We start from the raw sequence: 23,146 nt of genomic DNA on the forward strand, positions 1-23,146 counted from the left end.
TCATTAGTCACGATAAATGGTCTTCCCTGGCCACCTTCATTGTGCACATCGGTTCGTCCTGTGACCGCCTACCTATTCTCGTAGCACTTCTGGCAACTGGAGAATCGAAGGGGACCAACTTCCTTACTTGGATTTTTACCTTTAAGGCTTAAACCACATACGCTAACTCATGCAAAATGTCAAAAACAAGTCTGGTGTTAGTAATTTCAGGTTTTTATTAATTTTTACATGCAAACATGCTTGAAATTTATTAAAAAACAATCCGATTCACTTGCATCGCAAAAACTTACAACCACGGCTTCCATTCAGCTAAGCCACAGAATCTCTCCACACTCCTATTCCTCTATTTTATACAATGCGATTGCCAATGTCACTTTTCTGTACATTGCTGTCAAAGTTATAATTCATACAGCATGATTGCCATTGTAGTTTTTTACACATTGCTGGCAAAGTTGTAATTTGTACAGCGTGATTATTTTTATATACAACATTTTCAACTAGAGAACTTATGATCTGTCATAGTCCATCTCAAAACTTTTGGTACCATTCTCTCACACTCATGAACTTCTCCCCATACGAAGCACTCATTCTGTGATGGATTTCACCTGCGCTGTGTTCTTCAGCCTGAAGAAATTGGATCACACCGTGAACCTCACATTTGGCGGGAGCAGCAGTTATACCAGCCATCATTCTCCACTCGCTGCACACTAAGCACTGAACACAGTAACCAACCACTTGGGATGATGTGAACCAACACATGACCGCTTACTTCTGCACATGGGCTAGGATGATGCAGTAACGCATGTGCTCATACCAGCGAAACGGAGGTTGATTTCCGAATAGCCTATGTAAACAAGGGACATGTATTTCATAACTAAGTCACTCTTAACTTAACAAGTAGAAAATTGTCTTTTATATTTGCCATTAAATATCCCAAAAGGACACCATGTAAACTTTCAGTTCATTTACCGATATGACCTCCCAGATGTTACAGTGGTAGTGTTGTCGCCTTGTAATCAAGGGGTCCTGGGTTCGATACCTGGTGGAGGCACATAGGGGTTCAGATCCCATTTTAAACTGTAGGTCCAGTCCCGATTAGCATTACTGTACATAAACTGGACTTAAAACAACAAATCAATCAATCATTTACTGATATATTGGATCAGAAAGTAATTAAAAAGTTAATCATGTACTTTTGTTTTAATAGCTTGATCATTACTCCTACAATAATTAACATAAATTGATTTGATTCAAAGGATTTCAGCTGAAATATTCAAACATATTATCTCGTAGGAAAACATATTATCTCGTAGCAAAAACATTTTTTTTCTGTTACATTTTGTAATTTCTTTATTTTATAACAGTCTGTAATATCATGTCATATTTGAGATTAAATTTAGTGTTATTTAAGTTATTTGTACACTACATTGAAGATTACGTTTTTTGTCATGCTTCAGATCCAAGATTCTCCTCAATCCATGGAGCTGTTCTGTGGAAGGAAGCCTCTTGTGGGAACCATGGATTTTGGAAAATGAATTTCCTCAAATACAGGTACATAATGTGCACATCTATCTACAAATGATTCTTTGTTCATCTTTACCCTAGCTTTTACAAGGTGGATGGTTAAATTTTGCATTTCTGTGTCAAGTGAAGCAGATTTTTTTTTTTGACAGATTAATGGTTTACTTAAGATTGAGGCAAATCTACTTTGAACTAACACAGTTGCAGAGTGCCTCTTATCAGTTTTTGGTAATACTGGAAAGCTGCAACAATATCAAGTTCATAATGTAGTTTTAAGTTAGGAATTAATCAACACTCTATAGGTATTGGCTAATATTGGTATATCGGCAAAATTGCTGATAATTTGGTTGATCTGATATACAGTGGAACCCTGATTTCGTTCCCAGATTTTACATATTCCCACATCATGCATTCAATCCTAATAGTCCCAACATTTTACATTTTTCTGCATTATACATTCAATCCTAATGGTCCCAACATAGCAGATATTGGCTAATATTCATGATTATTAATTTGTACCACTACTTTGCGATACTGGTACCACAGATATTGATTGATACCAATATCTGTTCTGCCCTAATTCTCATTGTGTACTGGAATTAAAAAAGGATTTGGTAAGGGGTATTTTTACACATGAACTGCCCAAATTCATTGAGCACAAATGAAAGAGTAAATAATAATAAGCATATTATTAGAATGTTGCTAGAAAAAATAATTATTGAAAGGCTTGGGTGTAAAATATGATAAGTGACATTTTGGTCATTTCTGAGTTCAGTAAGAAAACACTTGATTAGAAGCTACACTGTAGATAAATTGTTTTCGTGTTGTGTTTACAAATTTCAGAAGGCTTCACTGAGTCCAATGCAAATTGTATGACATGGCAATTTCACACAAGAATTGAAGGATAGCACATTTTTCTTTGTTACTCAAAAATGGCCAAAATGTCACTGTGTTTTAGCCCGACCCTGTAGCTGAGTGGTTAGCACATCGCGCTGCGATGCTAAGAGTCCCGGGTTCGAATCCCGGTCGGGCTTGGTTGTTTGTGAATGTCCATTCATCAATTTCATCATTTCATCACTCATCCCCATCTTCGCAAATTAGCCAAGAGGCACAAAACGCGAAGTAAAATAAACTAAATCAATCAATCAATCAAAGTCACTGTGTTTTACACCCGAGCCCTTCAATTATTGCCTCTTCTTAACATGTTAGTGTTTTTCCTTCTTGCTTGTATGCATAGAGGGAGGGGATGAGTTGTTCTGTCACATTCTATTTAAGCACAAAAAATAATTGTTTTATATTGTAAAACAGCAAAGGATGATAATGATGATATTGTAATCTTAAACAAATCCATGGACTGATATTGTATGTCTTTCCATTGCAGATTTCTACAGACTCAGATCCTATTGTGTTTGAAATTGGACCGGATCATGTTACCTGCTTACATTCTACCTTAAGTGAGATGCAGTCTCTGGTAAGTTTTCATGTGCTTACACCAGTATATTTCCTGTATTATTTTATTGGAATCTTGCATTCCATTCAGCAATTGGATATGTGTTAGTATTTTGAAATCGGTAAATTTCAGGCCTCATTACATCACTATTTTAACACAAATCCTCAAGAACCCACTGCTATTGAGCATTTTCAAAACTAGTTTCTGAAAGTACAGAAATTTTAATATTCTGATTTTTATTCTTCAAGAACTAGTTTTCCTTGTAGAAAAAATATTTTAATCCAGTCTTACCAACAGAACTACCTCTTCTTTTATCGGGGTGCAGTCTGTAGCTTTCCCAGGGATTTGTGTGATGCTGTAGACAAAGTAGTACACATAATGGGAACATTCAAACGGACATTTTATAATGTATTGCGTACCTAAATACAACATTTACAAACAACTGTAATATGTTCTCTTGTAGCGTCGCTAATCCATGTTCTCTTGTAGCGTCGCTACTCCATGTTCTCACACAGACTACTACTTTGTATTGTGTTAGGCACTAGAGTCTTGCAAGTCTTATGGTGGCCATCTTGGCTCCACTTACATAACTTGCTGAACACAGTCAAATATCAAAATTTAGTCAATGTAATGGACAAGTACACTGCAATCTGTATATTGCTAATGTATCAGCATTACAGATTTTGGCAAGTGTCATTGGTTACTTCAAACCCTAGTGTGTCACATTTTTCACAATTTTTCATGAAGTTACTATAAATCATTTTTTTTTCTAATCTACACTGAGTGCTCACTGAATTGCAACCTTCTACCTAATACTTTGTTGGTCCATCTGTGGCTTGGCGAATGGCCTGGACACGACGTGGCATGGATTCCATGAGGTTCTGATATGTCTTCATGGGGATCTGACACCATATATTCCTGATGGCATCCCATAATGAGCCAACTGACATTGGTGCAGGATGCATGGTTTGAGGAGCTCATTCTACAAAATCCCACAGATGCTCTATGGGATTAAGATTGTGGGAGTTAGAGGGCCAATTCATATGCTGCATCTCTGTGGAATGTTCCTCCAGCTAAGCAAGTACAGTCCCGCCTCGGCACTGTGCATTGTTCGTCCTGGAAAATGCCGTCCCCGTGTGGGTGGAAGTGTTGCATTGTGGGGTGTAAGTGGTCCCCTAACACCTCCCGATACACAACAAATGTAACATGGTGGTCCATACACACCAATGGTCTCAGTCCATGCCAACAGAAGCAACCCCACACCATACAGTCACCCCCACCTGCCTGTACAGCACTCACCAGGTAGGAAGGGTCCATAGCCTTGTGCTGTTGGCACCACACACACATGCATGCCCATCACAGTGGTGTAGCAGAAACCGTGATTCATAGGACCAACACACCCTTTTCCAATTGTCTACAGTCCAATGATCTTGCTTGTGGGCACAAGCGAGACAAAGTCAGTGGTGACGCTTCGTGAGGAGTGGGTGACAAGTGGGTCATCTGCTGTGGAACTTCATGCGTGCCAGTGTGCACCACACGGTTGCATGGGATATGGGTGTTGTGCATCCACTGTTGTATTAGTCCCATAATTCCCGAACGCTGATGGTGTGTTCAGTTGTCACGAACCGTTTTGACTTGATGCTCTCCCCACGGTGTCACCTTCCGTACGCTCTTGCAATTCTGAATTTTGCCTCTTGGTGGTTGTTGCTCCATTTTCTTGCCACTCTCTGTACACCTTCACTACACTGGAACGGGCGCCTCCGACGAGTGTCGCTGTTTGTGTTATTGATGCACCCACAATCATGCCCTTTCGGAACAACGTTAAATTCTGACCACCTCCCATTTTAACGTGTGCTGTTCAACTAGCATGTAGTGTTGTGTCTATTCATTAACACGAGCTGCTGGGTCGTTCCTTGTTGTTTGAAGGGGTGGTCGCAATGCAGTGAGCACTCAGTGTTTATTTCTAACAGCTATTCCAATGGCAACAAGTAAGTACAAACTGAGATAGAATTTTTTATATGAGATGTTTTAGACTTTTCAAACAGTCCTCATAACATTTCTTTTATAGTCTCACTATGTTATTCTTATTTTTGTTGTAGTTATTGTTTCAACTGTTGACAAGTTTTCTATTTAGTTTAATACACTATGGAGGTCTCCAGAAGCAGATGAAGGCAGTACTGCTGAGAGTATATCTTCACCACAACTGGAGAGGAGTTCCACACAGCTAGGTGAGCAGACCATCCCTCTGTCATCCCCCACTTCCTCGCAGGAGCAGCACTACCAGGATGACTTGAGAGCTGGAGCCTTCCAGTTTGTTGAAGCAGCAACAAGGGATGATGATCTTCCCCTCCCCTACCAGGTTGTATTCTGGGAAAATCCACCAACTATGACATGGAGATATCCACAGCCACGTGCATTGACGAGGGTAGATATTTTTCCTGTGCCCTTCATTACTGCTTCAGATTCAACTGCAGTGTGGAATGATCAAGCTAGAGAACAGGTAAGGGAGATTTCTTCATCTTTGTGTTACTTTGAATGAGAATGAATATATTAGTGTCAGCATAGTTATTAAAAATTGTTCATTTCAGTGTGAATATTAGTGTCAGCATAGTTATTAAAAATTGTTCATTTCAGTGTGAAAAGTTTTCTCCTTAACAATGCTAATTTTCAGTGTAAAGTGTCTGTTATGATTGGTGCATGAAAAGTAGACAACATGTTAAGGTAATAACTTGTAATTTGTTATGTTAGCATGTGGATACTTGATGTTAATACTCACTACAAATAAACAATACTTATCATTTGCGCAGTAAAAAAAGTTATATATTTATTTTTTACACAAATACAATGATTTCATGTAACTTGTGAAAGAAGAAAATATCATTTATTTGCCTTTCCATTTTGTGAATAGCAGCAGTCACTGAAATTGATAGGTAAATCCAGTGGAACCCCAATTTTATGTTCCTGGATATTGCATTTTCCTGCATCACCTGAAAAAGTAAAATCGAGGTTCCACTCTGTGTTTTTCATAAGTTACACGAATTATTGTATGTGTTTGTAAAGGGTGTTTTTTTAAGAGTGATAGAAATTTTGATAGGGATAGCTGTCATTTGTTTTGTTTTGATGATATGTTGTTTTGTCATTTCATATCAGTGAGCATTGGCAAATGATCATGAAAAGACTGACGCCTCAACAACGTTTACAAATTGTGGAAATATATTTCCAAAATCATTTTCTGTTCGCCAAACGTATAGACCACTTCGGAAATATCGGTGCTGTCAGTGAATTGGCCTCACAAGATCATGGGACCTAATGCCACTGGATTATTTTCTTTGGGATATCTAAAGTCTCTGGTTTATGTTGATAAACCAGCAACAATTGACACTTTGGAAGCCAACATAACTCATGTTATTAACGACATATGTCCCCAATTACTTGAAAAAGTGGTTCAAAATTGGACTGATCGAATCCGGTTCATCACAGCTAGTCGTGGTGGACATATGCAGGAAATTATTTTCAAAAAGTAAATGTCAGAAAGTTATCTTTCAAATGAAAACACAATTGGCTTCAAACTTATTTTTTTTATGTGTTTTATTTCAATTTAAAGTTCTATCACTCTAAAAAAAAAAAACACCTTCATGGGTTGGTGCTGAAGTGTGCAGTATTTTTTTTTTCCTATTTTTCTAATAGATTTGTGCACTTTCTCCTACAGGTGACATGTGCCCTGCAGTATTGGAGTGACTGCAGGTCACAGTATCAAACCTACTGCAGATTTAAGCTATCTGAGTCACAACTTTGCAGACTTGATCTTCCCCAGCTGACAAATGTACAACATGTGGCTGTGGCTACAACATGGAGGGTCCAGTTGTACCACCATAGCAGCGAGGAGTAAGTTCTTCATGGTGTAGCTTGAAATGCGTGAAGATTACAAATGCAGACAAGTACATATTCTTCTCGGTGTTTAAATCAGGATGAAAACACAATAATCCACAAATCACGGAGATATTAAGCTTTATATATGGTTAGTAACATTACAATGATATCCCATCCCCTTTATTGAGAACCTTCAATTCCGGACAAGCAGGCCCAAAGCATGTACTCTTACCTCCCCCCCTCCCTCCCCTGTCCCTTCCTTTTATCCTGATGGTAGGGATGGAATATCTTCGAAACATCAATAGTGTTGCAGTGTTTTTTGTCTCCAGGTTTTGTGATTTATTCTCTTTTTATTCAGATTTTAACACAAGTAAGGATATGTACATCATAATACAGGGGGATCCGTTTGGGTATGGATAAAATAAAATGGATGTGAAATTGTTTTGGTAAAATGTAATTACCTGAAATATTGTATTCAAAAGACTGAAAGGTGGGAGTTTTTCTTTTTATACACTATTAACAGTTTGGTACAGTTTTCAGTTTTCTACATGGCCTCCATTGCGAACTCTGCACAACTCATAATAGTGATTCAATTCATTCCACGTCTGGTGTAACATCTCTGGGTTGATTCTGTCGAAAGCCTGTGTGATTTTGAGTTTCAAATCATGAACCCAATGTCTGTGAGTTTCTGTGAATAGACAGTGCCTTTAACGAAACCCCATACGAAGAAGTCTGGATGGGTTAAATCTGGGGAATTAGGAGGCCAAGCAATTGGTCCCCCATGGCCACGCCAACGACGATTGAAATGTTGGTCAAGAAAGTCACAAACCACTTGTGCCCAGTACTAGGCATCTAATTGAAACACAATGTTCAAGTTGTTGTTTTGTCGCAGTTGGGCCACTATAAAGAACTGCAACATGTCTAAGTAAGGAATAGGACGTATTGTGTTCTCAGAAAAGAAAAATGGTCCATACACTTTATTGCGACTCTCTGCACACCACACATTAACTTTTGGACTTGCCCTTTCCAGCTCGTAGGAGACATGGAGATTTTCCTTGGCCCAAATAATGCAGTTGTGTTTATTTACTCTACCGCTGACGTGAAAAGTTGCTTCATCTGTGAAGAGCCAGTTGTTCAAGTAGCCTACATTTTCTTCCATCTTTTGGTCAATAAAGGTTGCAAAATTGAAGCAGGCGTCATGATCCCTATTGCGTAAGGCATGTAGGCATTGTATGCGATATGGATAAAGACGTAGGTACTTAGGAACAATACGGTGGCAAGATGTATACGGTACATTCATCTCTGCAGACAGTCGTCTTAAGCTTTTCCTTGGACTCTTTGTCATGGCTTCACTACCAGCTCTTTCTCTATCAAGATTACGACTGCGACCACCTGCATGTTTTTTTAAGCACTGAACCGGTTTCTTCAAATGTTTGATACCAGAACAATATAGTATTTCGGTACTTTACGTACACCATACTGATGACGAAATTCCCGTTGGACTTGTGTAACACTTGCACGCTTTGCATACCGAGGGACAAATTTAGCCCGTTGCTGGTCCGTAAATGCCATTTTAACAATAACGAATCAGTTCAAACTTCATTGTTGCCAACACACTACAGCAAAACTCCCACATTTCACATGAAAACACCAACACGAAAATTTTCCTACCATCACATTTATGTTTCTATTAATGTTTTATTTTATCGATACCCAAATGGATAACCCGGTATAGTTTTTACACAAAATCTGTTTTTCAAAGAATAAAAGAATGGACTGATGAAATGTTTGCCAATCCAGACAAAGTATAATCTGTTGATCCAGTACACTTCTTAAATGTCCTGTTTGTTTAACTAATGTATGCAATAAGGTGATTGCAACATATTTTGCCTTAGAAAATTAAACTCTACATTGAGACATTTACTGTACAAAACAAAGGCATATGAAGTAACAAAATGGCAGAACTTTGCTATAAATTGCCTACTATTTGTAAAAATATGAAATTGGTGAAATTGGCAATTTTACTGATACGTTGATGTGCCTTTATTGGCAATACTGATTTATCTGTACCATCCCCTGATGTGTGTTAGCAAAGCATATACACTGTTTCAAGTGAGAGCTTTCAGTTTTGTCATGCAGATATTTTTTTTCTTACACTCTCCTTGGTCATCATATCCTGCATGGGACTAAGTGTATCATCCCCAGAATTCAGAATCTTAAAAAAAGGATTAAATGCTCACCATAACTTTACAATTTTCTGACGTTACTGCAAGCAAAGAGAAAATTTAATTAGTTTTGTAAACAGAATTTCTAAATATGCAGTCTCTCTTTGAAAAAGTCCACTGGAGGTGCCTTACATACAAACTACAATAGGTATAATTCTACAGTGCAAGCAATATATACATACAAGAAAAATATCTTTAAATGATACAGTTAAACCATCTCATAAATTGGTTGAAATAATAATCTGTTAACAATGTATGTTGTCATAATCTAAGATATAATGCATTATTTACCTTTACAAAGTCTTTCATTCTATTTCATGTTGATTATGTTGTTGTAGTGCATGCACACCATATTCAAAGTATTTTTCTTTCTTCTTTAGCAATGAAGAAAATTATTTTCCAAAACTGACTGCATCGGCCCGTGCCCTGGCAGCATGCATGAGAGTGGATTCGTACTTCTCACCACACCTTGTACCAAAAGTGCAATTATCCGTCAACATTTCTTCTCTGCAATTTCACTTCCATAACCATATTTCGCTTGTTGGGAAATGTAAGTATTGTTCATATTCAATGTGATGTTTACAGTTGAACATTTATCCATATTGTAAAAAGGGGTGTAAGGGGTGCTGCTTCCACGTAGTGCACCCAAAAGTCAACCTCACTTCCACGTAGTGCACCCTGGACAAGAGACTAACGAGGCTCTGGCGACTGGCGCTATTGCCAGTATAATTTTGTGTGTGTTGTCCTGTTTTATGTCCTTGTGTGTGCTGAGTGCGCGTTTACAGCCTCAGCTTTTAACAAGTCAGAACATTTTAAGGTTTTAAAGTTTTTAGTTATGCAACGTTTGAGTTGTAATTTGTAATGGTAAGGGGCTGGACCCCGTATAATGTGACGGGAGCAAATTAGCCTAAGTGCTGACGCTCCCAAAATTTTAAATTCAAATTCAAATTCAAATTCATATTGTAAAAACTTGCATGTCATATGTAATCTTCTTTTGGTGGATTCCCAGGCTGGGATTCGAACCTGGGACTCCTGGCATTACTCCACTATAGAGGTCGGCATGACAGTGAATTGGATGTTTTTTAAATTTATATTTAAAATTTTATGTTGCCTTCCTGCCTCTTTGGTTAATTGCAATAATGCAATGGGACAAACGTAATGATACATCCATACCTTAACTGATGTTTGAACCTGGCACCTCGGGCTTCAAACAGCTGGTTTGAAGTCCAGCATTCATGTTTTCTTAATGATATAGTACATGCAACTGGTGAATACATTAACTTCCGCATCGTTCATTTTGCACTTTTTATTTCTAATCATTGTACTTGATAACAGTAACCATTTATAGAAATTACAAGATTCAGAAAAGAAAAATTGATGGACAGATATACTTGCTTAGCTACTACTGTAGTAACTGTTTTGTGACTTTGGCATATCTCTTTGATGGAAAACTTGAGAATTTAAGTTTTGGTACATACCATTGTTCAAGTAATTGTAAAGTAATCATTGTGTAGAATTGCCTTTATTTTGGGCATTTTCATACAGCATTTTCTCTTTTCAGGTCTTCCCAAGCCTTTAGACTTGTTTGTTCATGATGGGTGCATGCCAGACATGCAACCTTTCATGATTGTGGCCTTAGACGCTGTCAATGTTCTTTCTTGTCTCTGGGATGACTCACAGTTGATTGACTTCCATGGAACAGTTCGATGTGATGTCATTGATTATTCCTTCTTAACTCAGCATTGTGTCATAAAAGCATTTGAAACTAAGGTAAGATTAAACTCAACTGGCTGTATGAAATAGGTTATGGCACACACAGAAAGTTGTGTAGCTCAACCATAATCAAATGTGGATGTTTTGGAATATCAATGGGGAGTTGTACTATGCTTGCAATAGCAGGGGTTAACATGATCAGTAATGCCAGTAGAAATAAGTTTTTCATCTTGGTCTAGAATTTGTAGGTTTTTTAAAAGAAATGGCCAGGAAAGTGAATTTTTTTTGTATGTGATCATGATTGTCGTTTGCATTTTTTGTTGTTTTTCCTTTGTTTGTTTTTGGTATTACATTTTGGGGGATAAATGTCATCTTCCCACCAGATGAGAGCTTTTTAGTTCAATTACAAATAAGACTTTCTTATCAACTGTCTGTCATTCAGCTATATACAACCTCTGACAATAAGGTTCGGTGAATGATCCTGAATATCTAAAGTAGACGAATTCTTAAAGAAACTTACCTTACTGTCCTTCGAAGTAGTCCCCTCCCATGGCTATGCACCATTGAGAACGGCTGTACATGTCTTGGAAACTTTTAGAAAAGTCTTCTTTCGGGATGGTGTTCAAGACACTCGTCTCATTCCATTGGATGTCCGGCATATCCTCAAATCTCTGACCTTTCAAAGCAATTTTGAGGCGTGGGAAGAGAAAGAAATCTGGAGGATTCAGATCTGGCGAGTATGGTAGATGGTCAATTTGCACCACCCTCTTTTTAGCCAGAAACTGTCAGACGAAAGTGGCTGTGTGAGGGTGAGCATTGTCGTGTACGAGAAACCATGAACCTTGTTGTGAGTACTGGGGTTGTACCCGTTTCATGAAATGCCCCAGAATTTCAACATACCTAGCAGCATTCATTGTTGTTCCCTCCAGTATGAATTCCTTGTGGATCATGCCATCACTGTCAAAGAACATCGTCTTGATGCGTGATTTTTCCGCCTTGACAGCCACTATCAACCGACAGTTTCTGGCTAAGAAGGGGGTGGTGCAAATTGACCATCCACCATACTCACCAGATCTAAATCCTCCAGATTTCTTTCTCTTCCCACGCCTCAAAATCGCTTTGAAAGGTCAGAGAAATGAGGATATTCCGGACAACCAATGGAACGAGATGAGGGTCTTGAACACCATCCCAAAAGAAGACTTTTCTAAAAGTTTCCAACGCATGTACAGCCGTTCTCAAAGGTGCATAGCTAAGGGAGGGGACTATTTCGAAGGACAGTAAGGTAGGTTTCATTAAGAATTCATGTACTTTTGATATTCAGGATCATTTACCGAACTTTATTGTCAGAGGTTGTATATGTATTATTTTAGAATGTTGTCTTTCTCTGTATGTGCTTAAACATGTTAGGTTCAATATAGACATTCCAGTTTTTCAAACTGCTTCTGATGACCCCATTCACAATTTTTATGCTCATGAAGATTAAAGCAACGCAAAGTTGTGGGAGGCCTTGAACATAAAATAAGTCTGAATATTGAATCCAATAATTTAGAAACTAATAAATTTAGGTTTTATCTCTTGATACTGTAAATTTTTATGAGTTGTTTGATTGTTTTACAGGCAAAACTATTTTTTCATAAGAACATCACCACAGAACAACCAACATACATAAAGGTATCTTGTTTAACCGATCCAGTTGTAGTTCGTTTTGGGCCGTCAGTTGGACACACACTTACAGTGTCCACTCAGATATGGAACACAGTCCTTGCAAAAATACTAGGTCATCCAGTAATTGAGGAGAGGTAATATATATCTTAATCTACATTATAGAATTCCTATACTTGCTTTATATATAGTTAAGTGAAATATGATAAATTCTTTTTTTGTAAATGGCTCTTGCAAATATGTTCAATGCATGAAATAGAGAGGAATAGCCTGTGTACACAAAATACAGTTTTATAAGTGTAGACAACAGACTATTAAGATAAAATGCTACAAGGCAAGATATAATAATTAAAAACATTTTTTTCTTTCATTTCAGTTCATTGATGTTGATTACAAGGTATATCATCTGCAATGACACAGTCGACGTAATGAAGCTGGGTCAAGTTGACACAGATGAAAGTATTTTGCTGTTAAGCAGACAGGCTCACTTCTATGTGTGGAGAACGCAAAAAGCAAAACAGGTTTGTAGCAAACATAATGTTTAAACAATTGTATAATACAGTAGCATAAGCACCAGACTTTGAACTTCCTTTCAACTATGTATAATAAAGTTACACATGAATGATCTAATGACTATCATGCAACAGTGCATATTAACACACTCAAAGTCATTTTGTTTTCTGCACTTTTTAGCCAAATAAGTGAAGATGTGTGCTGTGTGTATTTTATGGTTGGGACAGATTAATTTGTTACATATTAGTATTGACTCATGTTGGCAATATTGATTGATTTATCAGTAAAATTAGTGATGATTTTACCAGTTTGATATTTATATAAATAGCTTGTACTGTAGTGCAAAATTCTACTATTTTGTTTTTTTCTTTAATGAATTTAAAGCAGGGATGGAACAAATTAGTCAGTACTCCATCGCTATTGGTTTATTAGTAAAATTACCAATATTTTTAGTGATCCAAAATATATTAATTATATGAATTTAACATTTAATCCATATGTCCTCATTTTGTAAAATAAATTTCTAAATGTGCTTCAAAGGCCTGGTTACTTACATTCATTAAGGAAGTTAATGAACCATTCATATTTTTCAAGGAGCATGTATAACTTTGTATCAGATTAGTATAATATCTGTTGTTGATAAATTTTCAATTGATACTTCTACCCAGGGGTGGCCACAGGGGGGGTTTTATGATGTGCCTGCGTCATGGGAATATTTGAGGGGGACAAAAATTTATACCAATTATATATATCTTCACACAAAAATGGGCGGATCGTTTAGTTTGATTAACTTGTTATTGATTTTAAGTTATAACTATTATGTACAGTTTTTCTACCCCTGTGGGTGATCACGGCGATGGGGTTGAAATGAAATACCACCTCTTATGCTTTTAGAAGTGTTATTTTTGGTGGGGTTGGGTGGGGGGGACATTCTGTTCGCATTACAACGAGGCTAGTCAAGCAGACAAACTATTAAGAATAAGGTTGATTCAGTACATTAACAATGGCAGTGAGCCTAAGCAGTTTTGTACATTTTATGTTAGCAAACATGAGAGAGCCTAAAGTACATAGAGTAGATATATATTGCTTAAATATGTCTGCATTATATTGTTTCGCAAATTTTGTCTGACCATAATAATGAGAGTAAAGAATTCGGCTCAAGGGGGAGGTTGTGCGAATGTTCTACATTTTTGGGGGGGGAGTGCATCATAGAAGCACACCTGCTTCTATCTGTATCGGCAAAATAATTCATATTTGTCAATTCCTGGCATATTGCAATTGCCTAGTTACATATATCAATGAAAGAAATATCGGGTACATCATAGTATATCTACCAGTAAAATATTGTTACTAATGTTTCACCAATATTGGTTATAATTTCATATTGGCCATTTTTTTTTGTTCATAGTGAGAACAGCTTTCATGACTGATCACAATTAAGGTCCTTTTATCCCCCAACATTTGCTAATTAATATGTTGAAATGGAACAGTAATTAGGCATTGTCTCAGATAATCTTGATTTTTATGACATCATTTATGGCATATGTTATAAATAATTGCATATGTATTTTTCCAGCTGCTTCATGTTGGCCTCGAATCATGTGGCTTTGCTTGGGGAGAACCATTCAACTTGGAAAACGATGGTATGAAGCTGTACAATCTTGATTATGGCTGCTATAAAGCTGCTTTAGTGATCAAAATCACACCATTGTCAGCAACTCAGAAGCAGGTAGGAATGTGTATATGTAATGAATAAGTTTTTGCATACCGAAAATACCTTCTTTAAAATAATTCAATGGTTGTAGATTAAAGTCATTAGAATCTCTTGATTTAGAGGTGATATTGACATTAATATTGCTCGAAACCAGTAATATTGGTCAACTCTTGATACAACGACCTTTCACAGTTCACAGTTTGAAGGGGTCGTTATTGGCAATTTTCAGCTTAAGCGGAGCTCAAACAGACGCAAAGATGCCTAGGAGATGGTAACACCATGTATCCTGGTAGTTATACAACCTCTTATGCACAGGACACGTGTTGTGAGAAGGAAAGTAGAACATGAAAACATTTTCACAAAAAAGGATTTAAAATAATGTTACTTTCTTTCAATTGTGCACAGTCGTTGCTTTTCCAGGAAATTCTTACAATTCCAGTTCATGAGAAACCCGTTTGCACTGAGACCTATGGAAAGGGTCTCTCGCTTATTGCAAGCGAAACTCAAAGAATCCTGTCACCAGTCAGACTGGCACCAGCAAAAGTAGGGAGATAATCTCGCAGAATGAATGTTGGATGTTATACCGGTCTACTGGAGCATTGTCTGTTACAAGATTATCTGATAAGATTAGATCTCTCGGGAGAAACAGCACAACATTTCTAGGCACCAGACAAAAAAAGAGCGGGGCTGTAAATTTTGTTCTGGTTGAGATGTGTAAAATACATCGTAAAAAAAGTCACGTTTTCTTTGCTTCAGCCAAGTTCATTCACCTCCCCCCCCTCCCCCATTCAAGGGAGCAGTCCAAACTCCTTCCTTGACTTGCGTTGTAATCTAGCGTGAAAAAGGAAATGCGCAACTTGCGATCTGTTTTCACCCAACGCATATTCTATGACACGTCATTAAACAGCGTCGCAGTGGATAATCATTCTGGTTTGGAATTGAATTTCACTTTAAACTGTATATTTAGTCCTTATTAGTCCATCAGCATAAAATGAACTTAAAACAAGCTTTATGAAACTGCACATTTTCACATATCAAAATGGTAGATCGTTATTTACTCTCACGTTAATCGATGATTTAATGTTGGATTTAGGAGTATTCTCGATGCCAAACATCCGGTCCTCCAAACGTTTTCCCCTTGAATAATGTCTTTTTAATCGGTCTCAGCGACCATTCCTACATTGAGCACTTTTTTTTCACATGAAAAAAAGGCTGATGCAAATTAAATTTACAGTTATGCTTATCAGAACAGAAGGTGCAGAACATGAAGTTGTTTTAACTGTTGTTTTCCTTTCTGGAGATCTTATTTAGTTATCGTCAAATCAAAACAGCTTTGGGAGATTCAAAACAATAACTTTTCCTTCGCGCTGGATGAGTCATTGCTGTTATCAGCAATCAAGAGCTTTGCAGACACTAGACAAAACACTGGCGCCAGATTCAGCGTAAAAACAAGGAGACCGGCTGGAAGTTCGAGCAACGGATGGGGGAAGAGAAAAATCCCAGCATTTTATAGATAACACAACTCTTGAAGATGGAACTTTTAACAGCAGTGTAAAGAAGAAAGAAATTACCCTTGCTTTACATTTTACCATGCAACAGACAATAATACAGGCAATATTTCCTATGCAGACAACAGCATAAAAAAAAGTAGGACCTGAATTCTGCAATTATCAACATTGTCGTGCACACCAGTGGCGGAGTATGAGCTGGGAAAGGGGGGAGGTCACTTTTTTTTTTACTTCTATTTTTTTTTTTTGTTCGTTTTCAAGAATATATCCAGAACTGGTTGCCCCATTTTAGACGTCAAAGGAAAGGAAGAGGGGTGGGTCCACTTCCACCCTCGCCTGTAATCAGCCCGTGTGCACACACGAGCAAGAAAATCCTGGCTGAAACAATCTGCATCGCCCCTCCCCCCACGTTTGCTGACAGAAAAAGAGGGAGAAGTCAGTCAGCCAACGGAACAATTTTTTGGCAGATATTACGACATCGACACAATTAGGAAAACGTATGAAGTGGGATTATGATGAACGTAAGATCGAAGTAAACTTTTATGGAAACCTGGATGACAATGCATTAAGCAGTTTGACGATCTTTAGTTGGCCTATGTGGTTTTGATTATCTCTAACAGTCACTTTTTTATGAAGTGTTACATGGAACAAAGAACACGTTTTGAATGAAAGCGTTTTCCGGAAGTTGTCGGCTACAAGGCCAAGAGTTGCTCACTCACGGGAACCTGCTGAACTCTAGGTCAGAGCTGGACAGATTACCAGGCGCCATGTGTCTGTATTTTGGAACATTCCTGTGATCTTTTCTTTCAAGGTGGTGTATTTATCGATGAAATGTGCCATACACATTGGCAAAGACTGCAAGTCCAGCAGTCATTTCGGTCAGCTCCCCCTTCCCCCCTCCCCAGCAAGTTTTCAGCAGCCCTTAGGACAAGGAAACAAGTCAAGGTAGATTTAAAATAACATTCAAGCACATTTGATCTTCTCTTCTCACTTATCCAAGAGCAAGCGTGGCAAAACAAACCTGGTGCATTGGGTAGCAGCGGTCGGGTGCAGGGTAACATTGGTGCACTTGAGGGTTGGGAGGGCAGAGGTCAAGTGCTATTGGATATCACTCAAGCATGGTGTGGTGGTGTCTATTTTTAGTTCAGACCCAATTGTGAGCGGTAGAGCTCTCGTGAAGGGAATGAGTAGAAGAAAAAAATGCATTTTTCGGCCGATTTCCTTCAATGTTTAAACTTTTTTCTAAATTTTTCACGGTTCCCGGGAAAAGGGTCATTATACCCGGGGTCGTAGAATCAAGAGTTGACTGTATGGGTTGGAATTCAATCACTGATTCCAGCGGGTATTTTTCCAGAGCCAGAGCCAGTCTGCAAAATTATGTTAAAAGAATATTGATTTTGTATTTAAATGATAGCTATTTTGTTATGCTGGTTATCTTGTATGTGAGATTGTGAGTATTTAAAAATAGAAGGAGCAGATAGATTTGTGTAGTATAATTCCAATGAAATATTACATATTCAAGTTTTAAAGTACTTGGAAACCATAAAATTGAAATTCGACTGTATTGAAATTAACAGCACTTGGTAAGAATATTGCATTTGCATCAGTATTTCTTTAAGTGGTACCAGCTCAGCCTTACTTTGGTCATACAATGATAATGTCCATTACTTGCTTAAACATTTGATTGGTCTAGTATTTAACACTAATGAATAGATGCTCAATAGTTACATCGTCTCAGTGAATCTGTATAACTTTGGATACTATTATGAATCAGACAGTACAACATGTAGCTACAACAAAGAAACCTTGCTTCAATACTAATCAACAGTAAACCATGCTAGAAAAATTGTAAATCTCTTGGGAATAGCATCAACCGTGATGTCCAAGTTAAAAAAAAATATTCATCTATGAATTTTGGTGTGACTACCACCATTCACAGAAGCCAACTTGGTGGCAGAGCACATTAAGTGGTCTACTTTAAGACTTGCAATGGGCCACATATATCGTTATACTTAATCTGTTATCGAATAGATAGAATGTCAACCAACAGTGTTCTATGAATGGTGGTAGAGTGACTGAAAATGATTGGTGAATAAATTATGTTTTTCGCACGTTACATGGAGTTTTTTATTTGTGCAAGAAGTGAAATTTAACCATGCTTGTACTATGAATTTAAATTTATGTTCTTGTTTCAGGTTGTAATTTCTGGTCAGTTGGCGATAACTAACTTGTTGAAGGAGCACTTTGAAATCTTAGCTACTGTTCATAGTGCTAACAAGGTTGATGATGCGGGAGATCAAAAGTTCATAGTTCCAGGAAACTCTACCCCAGCCTCACTCATCATGAATCCTGGTGTAATCCATGGAATCCGCATAAAATTCTTTGGTGTGGATGGAGTTTGGTCTGGCGAAATTCCTCTGGGAGAGAATCTGAAGCCTAACGAAGCATGGCTTGTTAAAGGTGAGATGAATGTTTTTCATGAGTCAAAATCATTAGGCAAGATCCCAGTTGTTATTCGTAGTGATTCAGGATTGCACAACGCTAATTTAAGCCTCGCGACAGGTTAAGTTTGCAGCAAGTTTTATGTATAATTAATCCATGCGAGAACGGCGCTCAGCATCTCCCATGCCAATCTTGCCTCAACCGTCGAGCTGTTCATGTCACAGGCAGCGAGAAAACGACAGTATTTCAGTGGAACTATATTCTGCATGCACGTTTGGGTCTACGTGTGTGAAATGTTGCTGCAAACTTAACCTGTCACGGGGCATAGATAGATAGCAGCACGACAACCGTAAGAGATGCTTTCCATTGAGATGTTGCTTTAAGTTTTACTGAAATGAGCAACATCATACAGAACTGTAAAGAAGTTTGTGGTATAGGTATGAAGCAGTTTTATTCCAAATACCCAGTTCGATAAACAGAAGGGAGTGTCTCAAGTAAATATAGAGTTTGTCAAACTTTGTTTTAAGTCTACTTAATGCATAGAGAGGCTAATCAGCATTTAACCTACACTTTAAAGTGGAATCCAAACCACGACATGCCTCCACATAGTAATTGAACCTGAGATCTCTTGATTACCACAGTGCCGTCAGGAAGACCCAAATTGACAAACACGAATACAGAAAAGTTATTGTGCAAGCATTTTTTGAAATTTCATTATCGCTGCAGGAAGTAGTTCGGTTTGCAACAGGCAGTTTATTTATTTTTTGTGTATGCAGATTTATTCTCAATACATAGTTATGTAAAATCAACTATAAAGAAAATGGTGAGCAAAATGTAAATCACTAATTTTGTTATTTTTCCTACATCCATGCTTGTTTAAAGGAATGAAATTACGCTGATACTACAGCAGTTTTTCCTATGCTTATTAAGGTTTTTGTTTAAATTTTTCAACCTCACAGTGCAGATAATGGAATGAAAGAATGTGATAATGAACACTTCATCCATTATTATTGTCCTCGTCTGTACATAACTACTGTCACCTGTCCTCTTGTCGGACTGGTCAGTGTATTGTGTTATGAAGCCAGAGGTTCCAGGTGTGAACAAACCCTAGTTAAGGCATCATCATGTTTGTCACATCATCCATCTCATCATTACAATTAACCCAAGAGATAGAACAGCAACTTAAAATAACTGAAATAGCATGACTAATGTCATACGCTTGGTAGGTATGTTCAGTTCTCAGAGTAGATGATCTTGAACAGGAATTTTTCTGCGCAAGGAGCTCTGGCCTGGGTCTGGTGTCTCATCAGTGGATACGCAGAGGTGACTGGGTGTAAAGTTAGTTATATGTTACATGCAAATGCACAAAAGTGTTTAGACTACAATACCACAATAGAGATACCTTGACATTTCATAAATTCTGATCTAATTAAAAGTTTAGATAAAGTTCTCCTCCGTGGCCATGCAGTCTAAGGTGCTGAGCTTTGGACTCCGACTGCGGAATGGCATGGGTTCGAGTCCACCTGGGTTCACTCTCTGTGTATTCAGCCTGTGTATAGGACCGCTGGTAACCCACCATCATGAGGAAATTGAGGAGCTACGAGTGAGTAGCTTAACCCAGTCATAAAAATCTATAACGGCTGAGGGTTCAATGTGCTGACCCCACATCACCCCATCAGTGGTTGAAGATCTCCACACCTCTAGGTAGGATTGTGTGAGGGAGAATGGCAGCCAAGAGATAAGCCAAAGCCCTTACAGGTCTGTCGACCCACGGGTTTTAATTAAGAGTATATCATTTTGACAATCATTAGAGATTCTCTTGAGAACTACCACAGAATTACAATAATAAGATACATGCTTATCTCTTATTACAATTCTAAGTCATGCTGATGTTCTTATTTTGAAACTAGTTTCTTTTTTAACAACATATGTGTTTGCCTTTGCAGTTCCTTTGAAAGAGAAAGGACATTTTGTGAGCATTTGGTGCAGTGCTGTACGACAGAGAGTTGAAGATGGAGAAAAAATACTGGTATGATAAATTCTTTGAAATTTTGTTCACAGAACTTTGTGTGAAATGAGTAAGGTAATCTTCATTTACATCAAATTTTGCCTTGTTTTAGAAGCGTTTGGCATCACAATGTCAATGAAACAAAAATTTTATACACGATGGTACTGATTAATCAGATCAGTGCTTTATTGGTATTGGCCGATGTAGGCATATTGGTTTATTATAAAATTACCAATATTTTTACCAATCTGATATACCTGTAAGTAGACACAATTTTAGTACAAAATTATGCCATTTTGTTATTTTTATGAATAGTAGTATATAATTTACATGTCCTGGTTTTGTAAAGTATGTGTTTAAATACAAAGTTTATTTTTTCAAGGTGAAACTCATTCGTGTATTTTATAAGCTAGTGGTAACTGTACACATTTACATTAACAGTTATTCTATAAACGTTTGATAGAGAATCAGTGTTACTTTCTGTTTTGATGTAAAGAGGAACTGGCCATAGCAAGATAAACTTTATACAAACATTTAAATCTTCATATCTTGCTTCAGGAATTAGACTATTTTCAAATTGTACTTTGCAATTGGGTTTCATTGTTGATATGATAAATTTTGTTTTGCTTTTTCTTTGGCAGATATTGCTGTGCCCTTTGTACAAAATCCGATCCCACCTGCCAGTCGATGTGCTTGTACACATAAAAACACCAGGGTTGAACTCCAGCTATGAGACAGTGGTCAAAGGTCAAAGAGAGGAACAGCAACTGTGCTGTCCAGGTGCTGTAGACCACACTCATCACTTAACTTTTCAGCTGGGGTGAGTTCACCCAATTTACTCTTATGCCTCCATTATAACCTGTAGACATAATGCCATTGTTTCCTTGTGCATCTTCGAGTGTGGAAAGGCATGGCTATAATATGTAGTGTTCAATGATTTTCAACAAAAGTATCCTTTGATGGGACCACATGACTTACGACTCCTCACCTGTGTATTATTTCTTGAACTTTGTGTTTATAATTAGATGCATGTAAGGGGTGGTTTTCTGAGAAGATGCTCATAGTCAACCTCTCTTCTGCATAGCATGCCATGAGCTGCATTCTTGCAGGCTAACATGTCTCTAAAATCTTGGCCTACATCCAGTATAATTCTCTAGGTGGCTGTGTTTTGTCCATCTCTATGCTGAGTGCTTTACAGCCTAAGCTTTTAGCATAGGTATGGAAATTTTAGTTGTTAAATATTTTATTGTTCTTAGTCTTGCTATGGAGTGTCTCCACATAAGAGTTTTAGTAAAGATGGCTTGTTCTATTTAAGACCTGTCCTTCATATAGTTATTGATAAAGGGCTTGTACCCATATATTGTGATGGATGCAAATAACCTGAGTGGTAAGTCATCCAGCATTATACCGTACAGTAAAAATATATGCAAACAAATATTATTATAATGCACTTGTCATAGCAGAGTGATTTCTCATCAGGTCAGAAGTTCCGTCAACAAGCCCATCTGTCCCTCTTACGTATGGAATGCTGGATCAAACCAAGGTGAAGAAGACTGAGAAAGCAGTGGACATTGATGACATCTTAAGATCGCTGCAGCAGAAGCCATCTGTTTCTTGGCCATATGCCGGAGAAGAATTTGATGACATTGAATGGACATCAGCAATTCAGCCACAAACTGATCTTCAGGTAGGTGGCCTCTTTTCATGCTTCCTGCGGGCAGCTTACAACAGACTCAGGCATGGTTTTGTAGCTAAATTTCATGACAATTGGGAACATGTTCGGATTCTGTGCAATTTATGGGTTAATGCTTTTGCATTTCATGAAATGGTTGTGGACCTGTTTTCAGGTAAGGAAGATGTAGTAGTATCATCAATTGGGAACTTTGAGCCTAAGAACCACATGTCTTCTGTCTGTAAATCTAGGAGAAGGTGGCATTGAGCCAATGAGCAAATGAAGCTACCATGAAAACACTAGCCTTTTAGTAACTAAAAATCGAATTTCCTCAATGTTTGTACTAGGGTATTATGCAAGGACATAGTTCGTACAATTCTCCCTGACCTTGCTGACTGGATTACTACAGGTCACCAGGCTAAAGTATTTGTACAAATTTGTTTATTTATTGATCATGTGCATGTATGTATTGCTTCTAATTTCAGGTGACCTTTTCTCCTGTTAGCCCTTACTGCAGGACATTATTGGTGGAAATGAAGCCTTGGGCCCTTATTATAAATATGGTTGGAGTAGAACTATTGTTACAACATCATGAAGGCGTAATTTACAGGATTCCTCACAAAGGTGTTTTGGCACCTCCTAAACTAGAGGCAAGTGTACCATATCCTCTAATACCAATATTAAGCACAGTCTGAAAATGTTTTGACACAAATAAACCTGTTACAAAGCCATATAATATCCATAAATTTGAGAATAGTGATTATTTGGGTACAGTTAAAAAATAACTATTTCAAAGGTTGTAATTAGTCTAGTGTAGTCCAGTAATTTATACATAGAAGTGACAAACT

The 23,146-nt window shown here is 37.7% G+C and overlaps 1 protein-coding gene across 1 annotated transcript in view; it reads left to right on the top strand.

Moving 5' to 3' along the window:
* Vps13B (vacuolar protein sorting 13B) overlaps window positions 1–23,146 on the top strand; it is a 136,110-nt gene that overhangs the window by 71,096 nt on the left and 41,868 nt on the right. The window contains exons 27-40 of the mRNA XM_083126671.1: window positions 1,458–1,551; window positions 2,903–2,992; window positions 5,106–5,471; window positions 6,681–6,856; window positions 9,447–9,616; window positions 10,628–10,836; window positions 12,397–12,578; window positions 12,818–12,962; window positions 14,531–14,683; window positions 18,372–18,636; window positions 20,565–20,647; window positions 21,268–21,446; window positions 22,106–22,313; window positions 22,784–22,948. Of these exons, the coding sequence (XP_082982797.1) occupies window positions 1,458–1,551; window positions 2,903–2,992; window positions 5,106–5,471; window positions 6,681–6,856; window positions 9,447–9,616; window positions 10,628–10,836; window positions 12,397–12,578; window positions 12,818–12,962; window positions 14,531–14,683; window positions 18,372–18,636; window positions 20,565–20,647; window positions 21,268–21,446; window positions 22,106–22,313; window positions 22,784–22,948 (2,485 nt within the window). The remainder of the gene's footprint in view (window positions 1–1,457; window positions 1,552–2,902; window positions 2,993–5,105; window positions 5,472–6,680; window positions 6,857–9,446; window positions 9,617–10,627; window positions 10,837–12,396; window positions 12,579–12,817; window positions 12,963–14,530; window positions 14,684–18,371; window positions 18,637–20,564; window positions 20,648–21,267; window positions 21,447–22,105; window positions 22,314–22,783; window positions 22,949–23,146) is intronic.

The sequence above is a fragment of the Lepisma saccharinum genome, chromosome 8 (genome assembly GCF_977018435.1).
Source record: "Lepisma saccharinum chromosome 8, izLepSacc3.1, whole genome shotgun sequence".
NCBI lineage: Eukaryota > Metazoa > Arthropoda > Insecta > Zygentoma > Lepismatidae > Lepisma > Lepisma saccharinum.